This window comes from Juglans microcarpa x Juglans regia, chromosome 5D (assembly GCF_004785595.1).
Source record: "Juglans microcarpa x Juglans regia isolate MS1-56 chromosome 5D, Jm3101_v1.0, whole genome shotgun sequence".
Lineage (NCBI taxonomy): Eukaryota > Viridiplantae > Streptophyta > Magnoliopsida > Fagales > Juglandaceae > Juglans > Juglans microcarpa x Juglans regia.
This window is the reverse complement of record NC_054602.1, coordinates 27620222-27632675: the sequence shown is the minus strand read 5'-3', so window position 1 is coordinate 27632675 and position 12454 is coordinate 27620222. Positions and strand designations below refer to the sequence as shown.

The 12454-nt window shown below is 33.9% G+C and overlaps 1 protein-coding gene across 2 annotated transcripts; it reads right to left on the bottom strand.

Moving 5' to 3' along the window:
- Positions 1-456: 456 nt before the first annotated feature.
- LOC121264678 (synaptotagmin-3-like) lies at positions 457-6793 on the bottom strand. Of its 2 annotated transcripts, XM_041167968.1 has the most exons (12): positions 6457-6793; positions 5204-5302; positions 5029-5079; positions 4792-4915; positions 4334-4452; positions 3850-3951; positions 3667-3741; positions 2712-2788; positions 2219-2468; positions 1403-1774; positions 1054-1182; positions 457-967 (listed from the first exon to the last, which is right to left on the bottom strand). In XM_041167968.1, exons 1-12 carry the CDS (start codon positions 6565-6567, stop codon positions 839-841), a joined length of 1638 nt encoding a protein of 545 aa, XP_041023902.1. In that variant the 5' UTR covers positions 6568-6793; the 3' UTR covers positions 457-838. The 2 variants fall into 2 exon arrangements, with proteins under 2 accessions (XP_041023902.1, XP_041023903.1); XM_041167969.1 differs by lacking the exons at positions 3667-3741; positions 3850-3951; positions 4334-4452; ... (1 more) ...; positions 5204-5302; positions 6457-6793.
- Positions 6794-12454: the final 5661 nt, after the last annotated feature.

Here is a 12454-nt window from a genome sequence, read left to right as displayed (position 1 = left end):
TTCTTGAGAAGATAATATCCTAGAGCTCTTATTATCTGGTTGAAGATGACCTCAGATCTCAAATCCCTTTTTATTGTAGCCCTGTTAGTAGTAGATGAGGAAATCAACTTTAAGTCACTCTTCCCTTACGTGACTTGCTTTTATCTCATTTCTCATTTTTCTCTATTTCCTGTCACTTCTTTCTTTTTCCTCTCTTTCTATTGCTTTTTCCTGACTTTATACATTTTCTCCTCTCCTTGGGCTCCGTGATGGTGATTTGGGCTTAGTGAGTCTTGGGTTGGGCCTAGTACATTTACCACCCCCAATAAAGATTTTATGTGATAAAGGTCACCAGTCTATTTACCACCTAAACCAAACCACGTAAATCAAGGCCTGAGCTGCGTTCAAAGCCGGGTTACATCTCCAGCTTAGGCAACGCCTGGAACTATGCCATATCTGCTACAAGCTCGTGGGGTGTAAGCCGTAAACAGCTAAGGCAGAGTGCATAGAAATATTATAAAAATCACATAAACAACTCGACTTAACTCTGTCCGGCTAGGCCAACAAGATACAGAAAAATCCTGCTTCAACTAAAATCACGATCACTGTTGCACATGACAGAACATCAGATAACATGGGATAATATTAAGTTTTGAATTGCAGAAATCAATGACTTTCTATTGGTGTACGAGAGAAAGATTAACAAGAAAACAATGACGTTCCAACCAAACTGCAGATTTTGTATTCTTTTTGGTTGACTTTGTGCATGCCATTTCCTGATACCGTGATTCAAAGGCCTATGCCATGTATATAAATATAATCAAAAGAATTTAATATCTATCTATATTGTTGGCACATCTCAAATCACCCTCCAACGAATTTCAACATGTATGACTCCGTTTCTTGAGTTGATCAGATTATACTTCTCATTGATGCGTCCATTGTATACTATGTCGTCTAGATTGATATCCACGTGCCCCAATGACTCCTAGATCAATTATAGAATGCAGAAAATGCAAGTTGTTAGATATATGGAGGTAATAAACAAGGACCAAGAAAAGATAAAGATCCAACCTTCCGATGCAAACAGAAGCCTGTTCGTTTGCTCATAACCTCTATATGTATCTTTTCCTTTAAAGGAGCCTGTTCCAGCACAAATTGGAACTCTTCGTTCCAGCATGGATCCCTGGTTTTCTTGATCAGCTAGACAAATCAACATTACAATATAAGATGAAATATATTATTCCACAGTCAGAAGGTCACCTCAAGGTGCATCTATACTATAATTTAAGCAGAGAGGGTTTCATAAATCACCCAAAACATACTTCTAGTCTTAGATATAAGAGTGCAACATATATATGTCTGCTGACAAAAAAAATTACATGAAGGGATTAGTAGTTGAAGAGGGCTTAATAATATTCACCTTGGTTTTCTTCTGTTCTCCTCCAAAATTGACAAGAGCGTAAGGGTTGCTGTGATGCTTCCCTTCAACATCTTCAGCGCCTTGGAGCAAAACAACAAGTAAACCAACTCTGTGTAAGGGAACATCTTCTGATGCCTTTCCAACCGTATTTATTTTTATTCCATTTCTGTTCAAAGGTCCACTAAATCGTTCATTATCTTCTCTAAAAGGTTTAAATGTCAACTCCACCTCAAGTTTCCCTCTCGATTTCTTGTTTTGGGGATCATTAGGGTTCATGTTCTTGACCAAATTAAGTGTTAGTCCTTTAGTCTGATGTGGGCTAAGCAACCTCAGCGGAACTACTTGCATTCCCAACTTGTCATGTGTCCCAACCTGAAAAACCAACAGATGTCTTCACTGGGGACCAATAAGTTTTACCTTTCAGAATGACAAGCTTTACCAGGGTTCATGTTCTTGACCAAATTGTGTTAGTCCTTGCAGGTTTTTCAATATAATAATGAATAATGCTGCAAAGATTTATTTCTAGTTCAGTCATTCCATTATAGCCAAATTTAAATCAATGTAAGTATATGTCTAGGGAAAGAAAATGACTTGTACAGTCATAGAGTGTGCAAGCCTCATATATCCTCTTTGAAAAAATCTACTTTTTAATGGTGGGTCTCACTTTTTTTCAAAACGAATGTGTGAGGCTTACACATCTTATGACTGTACTTAGCATTACTTATATGTTTATTGCTTATGTTGATGGCATTATAAGATACTACAAGTTTAGATATTGAGGCACTAAAATATAAGTAGCAGAACAAAATACAAAACCTTCTCCCAGTCATAGACATGTAACTGGAGAACTTGACACTGTGGGTCCTTTACTGTGAGTTTGAAGTCCTCATTCCACTCGGGGTTCAGGTTCTTCATCTTTATAGAAGTTTTTTTTGATGGAAGCCTATCTCCACTTAGGCTGAGTTTGACATAAGGATCAGACGTTCCCAACAAGTCCATCTTCAAGAGATTGAGTGCTCGTACAACCTTCACCTGTAGTATGCCGACAGGCTTCTTCATAGTCCCTCTATTGAGATAGACAATAACATATAAATGATCCATTAATGCCAAATGTAACCACCACACCTAAAATTTACACAACCAAGACTGATCTGCAAGGTAGTCAAGAACCTATATGGAATCACATGGCAGCAATTTAACCCTTGCACTCTTAAAAGTACCCACACATCACTGAATTTCGTATGACAGTGTTTACACGGATCACTGATGTCATACATCCTTAACATTACAGTGCTATATGTGAACTTACACTGAACCAGCAAGAATCTGTATTTCAAAAGTTTGGGGCCAGAGGTAGAGGCTTGCAACTCGTCTTCTTATGGTATCCTGCTAGCAACAAAGAAATAATTACATTCTAGTATGATGCTTACGTTTAATGGAAATCATAGTTGCAATATATCGATTCTGAAACTTAAGATTACCCAAGACTTTGGAAGTACATACACTTCAATCCTTCATATTGAAAAACTATATTTGAATGTGTATCCTTCCTTTGGAAGCATGCATAAATTATATGTCCTCGAAGTATAATTAGAGCTCAAACATTCTCATGTTCAACTCAAATCTTAGCCCTCATCTTAACTCATATTTCTATATTTTTACTTAATCATAATAAAGTTAATCTCTATCATACTTGTCCATAAGTTAAATATTAAAAGATCTCATATGTGGAGATGACCTGACGAGTAGCTATATTTTGCCACATTCATCTACACTTTGGTTCACTAGGTTACCAAAATGAAGAAAGATAAATTGGCACCTGCTGTCAGTAATCAATTATTTAATACATCCTTAGTTCCTTGTAGTGTGTTAGAAACCATACGAAAGTCAACTGAATACACAGAGGAATAGACAGGTAGTAAGGATTCCTGTACCTTTTATGGGTAAGTTTAAATTATTAGTTTAAAACGATGTACTTTATCTATTCTAAGGTTATAGTCATGTTAGCTGTTTTCCCTAAAAAATTGAGCATAATAAATGATAATTTTAATAAATATGACTTGGAATAGTTTATATAAAGGGATTGAAAAAATGAAGCCAATCCAATCTTATAATTGTTACAGCATCATGTCCAAACCGATTGTGCAGTTGAAAATGAGCTCAGTTAATGATCATGTTGTTTATATATATATATATATATACATGTATATTAAAATGTCATAGAACTTTAAAACAGATTATTGCAATCCAAAAAGAGAGACAACCTGAATATATTGATATAAACTAGGTATTGCCATAATATCCCCTCCCAGAAAATTTAGTCCAAAGTCTACATGCGGCTGCAAATATAAGATTTTCATCGTAAGGACATGAGACTCAAAATTAATAGATCTTCCGTTTATGACATCATATAGACTCGACTCTGTCAAATTTGCTGAGCACTTAACCTTCTCCATCAAAGACACTACTATGCTCCCAAAACATGGGAATGTTGGCACTAGAGGTTTCAAAACAATGCGAGGTGCTGCAAATATTTGTATGTCCACCAGCTGAGGAAAAACCATCAACAAATTTTGAAAGTTTTCTTTAATAATCATAAACAATACTTAGTCAATCTTAACCCGCAACAGAGTGGTATCATTTAGTACCATTTTCAATCCCATTTAAATGCTTTTTGAAATAAACAATAAACTAGTGTCATCAAGAGAATGATGAAATAAAATAATCCAAGGTCAGTGAGAAACATATTGTACAGACCTCATCATTTTTAAATTTTCAAATAGAAAGTTGAATTATGCAAGTTCATGAACAGAAAGGAGACGTGTCAGATTCTGTTTGAAAATCAAGGGGAAGTATGTCGTATTTTCATCAAGTTCCCAAACACCCGCCTGAACTATCATTGTTAGGATATGGTCTGAAAAATCTTCTCACCTGTAAAGTAATTTCAAGTGACAATAATTGAAATACCAGAGTTACATTTGGATTTCCAGCCCATCTAACCGCGGGTTCAAATACCAGTTCATTTTCATTAGTTTCGTGCACTTTGATACCTGCCAGTTTGATGAATAAGATTCCAAAATAAAATAAATTTGTAAGCTAAATGATGCTGGTACGTCTTGCAATCATAGATATTTGCTCATCTGTTGTAATGCAATAGACACGCTTTCTTGCAGTTGTAGCCTAGCAGACAAGTACTTTATTTAACTTCCTAGTGCTACTTAATTTATATATTGTGCTCATATTCAGGTCAGATTTCCATAGAAGTTACCTTCTTCAAGATTACTTGGCATTGGAATTTCGAAATATAAAGTTAAATGGCATGAGGAAATCAAAGACTAAAACATTGTGAATTCAGTTAGTTAAATGATCAATTCATTGGAGATATCTACCATGAAATGTGGGGGGAAGTGTTCCAAGACTTATACTCTTGAACTCTACTGACTTTATCTGAAATGTATCAGTGTACGTTGCAAACACTGGCTCTGTTGTATTTCTTATAATCCCAGATATTGCCTGCAGACACAACGAACAGATTTGCTAAAAAAATGATTAGTTAAATTCTCATTATTTGGATCAATATGCTTGCACTTTGCAAAATTGATGGTAATCCTAAAGCTCTTTATCACCTTATTGAGGTAAGGCCACATATAAGATATCATCCTGTTCAACCAGTCAATCTGCACAATTATACAAATTTAGAAATTAGAAATGAAGAAGGTTAGATCAAAAGGGTGAAGAATATAACAATAACTGTAACCTATTAAATTTAAAAAGAAAAAGGAAAAAGAGCTTAAAACCCACTCGATCATAATCAGGATGCTTTACCCATAGGGGAATCTCAGGCAAAATATCAAGCAAAGAGCTTGTGTCAAACTCATCAAGTGGTCTCACAATCGGATCCTGCAAATGTAGGTTCAGAAGACTTACTTCACTGACAAATGACAGCATTAGGATTTAAAAAAAAAAAAAAAAAATGGCTATTCATTCACACCATTGAAGTTCGGAAGAGATTTTCCCAAAGAGGAGCAAATCACACAATTTCATAATATTACAATTGTAAGTTTTTTTTTTTTTTTTTTTTTTTTTTTTTTTTTTTTTTTTTAAAAAAATTTTAATAGTAAAATTACAACTACCAAGGCCTCGTTTGTTTTCACAACTCCTCTTAACTAATCTCATCTAATCATTACAACTTTTCTAAATTCCCACACAAAATAAAATAAACAATTCAACTTTTTCAAATCTCAAAATAAAAATAATATTAAAAAAATATATTCTAACAATATTTTATTCAACTTTTAACTTTAATCTCAACTTATCTCATCTCAACTGCGAAAACAAACGAGATACTAGTAATGAAGTTAAATGAGATACTAACTATCTCATCTAAATATCCTAGTAACGTAGTTAGAGATACTAAAGTTAAATTCTAAGATATCATTCATCCAATCTCATCCATAATCAGAAAACATTTCTCTTCCTTTTGTTGCTCCTTTTCCATCACAAAAGACTCTTACATTATAATTGAAAGAGCTTTGTTATTCCAAGCCGGTGCGTATACACACCATTTATGGTGGGACTAATAACTTTTTATGTTAGCTGACGTGGAATCTGGAATTCCGTATCAGTTGTATGTTTGTTATTATATCAATAAACAAGCTTGCAGCTGAAAAAATTTACAAATTAGCGTATATAGTTCCTCCAATGCATTGAAGGTACAGCTTCGAGGCCCCCTTCCCTTATATAGGGCATGATGGCAAGGACCCAATCATTTCCTCCGCCCAGTTTATAACTGTACGTGAAGCCAAAAATAATAAGAAAATAACTGTGACACAATCATCGACTTGCGGTTCAGATGTTATAATACATTTAACAATAGAGGCACCTTCTTCATGCCGGTCACTGATCATAGAATGATAAAACGCACCATATTTACCGGATTTTGGGTAAGAATAAAGCATCCATGCATCAACTTTATCATGGATAAGTAATTTATAATTGAGAAAAAAAAAAGGGGAAAATAATCAGGAAACAAGGAGGAGGTACACAGGTATTACCTTCACATCAGCAGGCTCGGCGTATATAAATAGGAAAAAACCCAGTAAAAGACCTACTGGGATTCCGATGGCAAAACCAATGATACCCAGTAAACTCCCCACGAATCCCATTCTCTCCGAACCCAAAACATTAGTCAAAAAATTAAGTTTGCAGGAAGAGATTTATGAACCAAAGTGAAAAAATAAAAGAACAGGTAACAGAAAACGAAAGCAAGAAATTGACATCGGAAACGTAACGGGGGGAGCCTCGTCAGAAACTGCCATGATGGTCTTCTTTAGAAAACCCACGCGTCATACGTCCTACGTGCGTACGGTTTCACTTCCTAGAATTATTAGTTTACAATAAAGCCATGATAAGATTTTTTAAATTCAGTTTTTTTGTTTCTTTCTTTTATATATATTATATATATATATATATATATGTATATGTATATGTGTGTGAAAATAGAAACTATCGAATCTCCTCTGGGCACCCCTATACATAAATTTTTTTGTGATGGATATTATCTTAACTTTTATAAACTCTCTCTTAAAAAAAAAAAAACATTCTGTAAAAACAGAACTAAATGCAACATCTTTTAAAGAAAAGAAGAACTATCTTCATTCTCTCCAAAAGGAGCATTACTATATCTTTGACTCCTCCCAAAGGAGGATCAGAACTCTATGACTATGGACACCAAGTTCAATAGCCTATTTCTTATTATTTTTATCTAAGAAAAACAACAACAGAAACTACAAAATACATAAAAGAATCGAAAAAATCGAATCTACCAATAAACTAAAAAAACACCAAATCTACTACGCTAGGAGGAAGACTGATGATAGATCTGGAAAGTCTTGGAATCACAGGCTCTAGAAACGCCACGGGTGGCGTCAGCAAAATGCTCTTGCGGTTACGGGCTAACTTTCAACCCACTCGTGCGGGTTACGCGCCACTCCGTTTGGCGTTGAGTTCAGTAGTCTTGTAGATCAACAAATGAGAAACATCATGGTGGGACATGTATAGTATTTTGGTCGAAGAAAAGTTCCAGATCGATAACTCTCCCATATTCATACAAACCGAAAGAAAAAAAGACGCTGGGGAGGGGGCTGTTGTGGGGGGGGGGGGGGAGGAGCCGCCCCTCAAGCCGAAATCGGTTGTTTGGAGAATTTAGAGAGAAGGGTGAAGTGGTCTGCGGGGGGCGGGTGTAGCACGTATTTTTAAATTCAGATTTGTTTCTTCTAATATTTGTCATATTTGTCATCGTGTCTCGTGAATTTTTCTTTTTTCTCAATCCAGTACGTGTCAAATGACAAAGTTTTGTTAAGCGGTATATTAATTTATTACATGAGTCTTCAATTTTTTTTGTGTTAACGCACAGCCATGTATTGGATATATAAAATAATAATATTAGGTATAAACCCCAAGTCTTTTATAAAAATGGAAGTCCTATAAAAAAAAAAATTATTTTTTTACACATTTTTACAGTGAAATCTACTTTTTTTTATAAAGGACTTACGTGAGATGGCGCCGCCTCCAATGTTGGTGCGGCACTAGACATATTGAATTCGACACTCTCTCGACAATCCAACACTAAGGAGGTCTCGGATATGTGGAACCCAACCCCGGAATGCGGAATTAGGCAGATTCGATTCTCCCAGTGTCAAATTTGGCCATGTCGATCTCGAAAATAGTCAAACTTGACCACAAAGACTATGGCGCCTCTAAATTTTCCGATCGCTATTCATGTAGGCAACAACCATTAGCGCCATCGCCACCTGAGTGACGGCCGGACTAATTGCACTTTCTAATTTCTCTAACCATTTATTGAGAGGCAGCTAAAATTGTAGTCGGAAATTGTCGTAAATATAATTAGTATTATGGTTGTTACGAGTTTTTAGGGTTTTAGATTTTTTTAAACCAAAATTTATATAATATATTTTTAAATAATTTATTACACCCTAATAATAATAATAACATAACATCAATTACGCTAGTACTTGATTCTCCTTTAATAAATAAAAGTCATGAAATATATATATATATATATATATATATAAATATATATATATATATATATTATGTACATTTCAGTCGGTCATAAACCATAATAAAATTCTACAATTTGCTTTAATCATTTCCTTAAAATTATTTGATAAATATAAAATATAAAATATAAAATATAAAATGATGTAATGAATATTTTCCTAGTTTAAATCATTTATACTTTCACTAAACAAAAAAAATCTAAGAAGAGGTTTCGATAGTGAGTTAAGATAAGATGAGATGAAATTTTAAAGTTGAATAAAATATTATTAAAATATTATTTTTATTTTGAGTTAAGTCTAACATCTAAACACTCAACTCTCAAATTATTAAAACTCAAAACCTCTTTTCACATAGGATCCATAACTTTTTTCAACTTCTTATAAATATATCTAAATTCATTTTAACATCTAAACACATTTAAACTTATTTTAAATAGACCTTATAAAACTTATTCTATCATCTTAATTTATTATTATTTATAAAAAAATTCAATTCAATATTTAAACGCAACCTTATACACAATTAATTTATGCTTGTTAGTTATATGGGTACAGAACCACGCGCTAGCAAGTTTATAAATGATGTTTGTACGTTAAGAGAGCTTTGAAAATGGATAGAGGGCATGGACATGTGTAAAGTCTTAAAAAAATCAAATATTGTATACTACTTCCTCATTTTGTTTTTATCCTATTATGCTTACGTGGTATTCCTAATCAACTCTAGAGTGATTAGAAAAAGATAAGATTTTTTCTAAGAGATGATGACTAATCATCACATTAGTACGCAATGGTAAAAAGAGGGATTGAGTGAGTGGCATATGTCCTGTCAGGTGTTCAAAATTGTCATTTTTCCTAGATTATTGTTTCGTGAGAAATGCTATACGTCCCAAATTTGAGAGATAAAAGTGTCTCGAATGAGTTTTTTTATTTTTAGTAATTAAAAAAATATTTTTTAATAATATTGTAAATTTTTTTTATTTTTTTAAAAATATTTATAATGATTAAAAAAATATATGAAAAATAAAAGAAAAAAAATAAAATAAAATGTGCTGTTCGGAAAGTGTAGTACTGCTCTTGTTTTATATCTAAACCTTTTGACTTATCTTACCTTCATTAATAGAGTCGGACTGTTTAACCGATCCAACCCGACCCAAAAAACATTGTTCCAATCCGAACACAAACTTCCCAAAAAGGTGCATTAACCGATTAACGGAACTGAAAATTTTTAGAAATTAACCGATTAACTGATTTTTTTTTTTTAATTTTAATTTTAATTTTATTCATTTATTTTTTTAATGTTGATATTGATATTGTTGAGGATTGCCCACATAGTGATGAAGATGCTAACATCGAAGTGAGTTCAATCATCGATATTAATATTATGGTTTAAGATCGTTGTGCATGCAGGTGTCAAGCAGCACATGAGTTCTTTCGTCTTCATCAATGAATTGTCATGGGCCCATGATATTGAGGAGGAAATTATGGCGGTTGATGTTAAGTTTTAATTACTCTCTCTTTGTTTTCTTTCTTTCATGAATGGCAACAAGTGTATAATTATAATTAAGCTGTCTAAGTGGTATGATATCGGCTTTTTTTTTTTTGGAAAAAAATAACTTATGTACCTGGTCCTACATGGGCATAATCCCAGTTTACAAGGCTGAAAACAACAAAAATTCTGATGTTACATATGTGGGCAAGTCAGAATAGCATAAATGAGGCAATGACCATCAGTTGGGTAAGGGTTTGAAAGGAGACTTCACAAGAGCAGCTTGTTTCGTAGTCTAGTGACAAACCTCATTCGTTGCAACTCATTGAAGAACTTGGACTACCCACCTGCAAAGGCAATTCAAGCATACAAATGGTATAAAGTTCTCTTCTTATCAAGTATATTTGCCAGCATATATGGGAAACAATCAAATAAGGAATTTCAATAATCACAGTGAGTTCAAGTAAAGAAAATTCAAATAATCTTCAATCGGCATCATTCAAAATATTCATCAAACTCATCTCTACATGAAAAAAAAAATTATGTTAAAAATATAATTAATTGAAAGGACTATATGAAAATATTCTTCAAATATAAATCTTACCAGTTCCTAACTTGTAGCTTTCCGCATCTTCCATTACATCTCAGGAGTCATAATTAACGGAGGGAGCCATCAACCAATTTTGTGCGCAGATAAGAGCTTCAATTGTTGCAAGGGCGATTGAGCTACATTATGAAACTAAAACACGACCTCCAACGCTAAATGCCGACTCGGAAGAAACAATAGATATGAGAATAGCTAACACATCTCGAGCTATATTGGCAAGGATTGAAAAATTGATTGAATTCATCTTCCATCACATTAAAATATCGAAGTTGGGTGTCAATCCTTCGAGGCTCCACATAAAATATCGATCCAACTTTGATTTGGACTCTACGGCATCTTTTGATGCTTGATACTGCCGATACCTACTATAAATATCATCCGCATTATAAGACGTTGTATTGTTTTGACTCTCACCAACACTTGAACCTACACTAGATTTTGAATATTATTTATACATCCGCTCAATCATCCTCCTTAACCTTGTAACAAGTTCGGACGCTCACTCATGGCCAAGAAAATCTGTAAACCAAAATTCCAAAACTTCCAACTAGGAGCGCGAATCAAGCACAGCCGCAATAAATAAGATTTTGTTTACTTTCTCAAAATCCCCCCAATACTTGTCATATTTCAATAGCATCCTCTTCAAATTAGTTTTCAACATATCATCATCACCCATAGAAAATTTGATCAAATGGTTATAGATTGAAACTATTTCTCTGATGAACAAATGTGAAGTTGCATAAGTTGAGCTTGAAATCCGCAAGGTGATATCGTAAAAAATCGTCAAAAATTATACAAAAATCTTGACGATTTTTCAATCATTTAAAGTTGGTGGTCCTTCTCCAACCTCACGTAAATGCGGACCCAACTGATTGTCTTCATCTTGCATCACCTCAAAAGCCGCGTAATAATTGAGAGCCGCACTCAACATCAGATATGTTGAGTTCCGCCTAGTTGGAACATCAAGAGAAAGAAGTGCACCACCCAAGATATTTTGTCTCTCCGCACATGAAATTTTCAAGTCCTGCTGGGGAAGACTTCACATATTTCACCGCATTTCAAATTTTCACAATTGATCTATCAATTTCTTTCAAGCCATCATGAACAATAAGTTTCAAAATATGTACACAACATATTATGTGCATAAGGTCATCGTCTAGTTTCAAACAATCTATAAGTTTGGTAATCTTTCTCAAATAATCAATGACAGTAGTATTAGGGGATGCATTGTCTATTGTGATTGTAAATATATTCTTTATGCCACATCTAAGTATAGATGACTCGATCTTTCTTCCTATTGTTGTCCCTTTATGATTAAGAACTTTCATAAAGCCTATAATTCTTTTATACAAAACCCAATCATCATCAATAAAATCGGATGTTATGCACATATAGTTAAGATTTTGCACTGATATCCACATGTCAGTGGTGATGCAAATCTTATAATTGGATGCCATGAATGTCCTTTAACTTGTCTTTTTCTAACAAGTATATTTTCATACAATCTCGCATAATAGTAATGTGAGAGGGGATTTGAAATCTAGGATCAACTGCAGCCATAAAGCCTTTAAATCCATGGTTTTCTACAAATCTAAATGGCAGCTCATCCACAATTATCATTTTATCTACCGCCAACCTTGTTTTCTGCTCATTATACTTGGCAAGTCCAAAATTAGGACTGCTAGTTGTACCATCCACCCTATCCCTCCTAGGTCCGGTCGTTTTTTATTGGGGGTTATCCATTTCAATCATAGTCTCAATAAAGGCCTTACATGTGTCAATATGATATCTCAAGGATGAAGTACCTTGTTTTTTAGAATGACTTAATAAAGTCTTACCATAGTAATTGTATGTAGCTCTGTGGTCATTGAGATCCT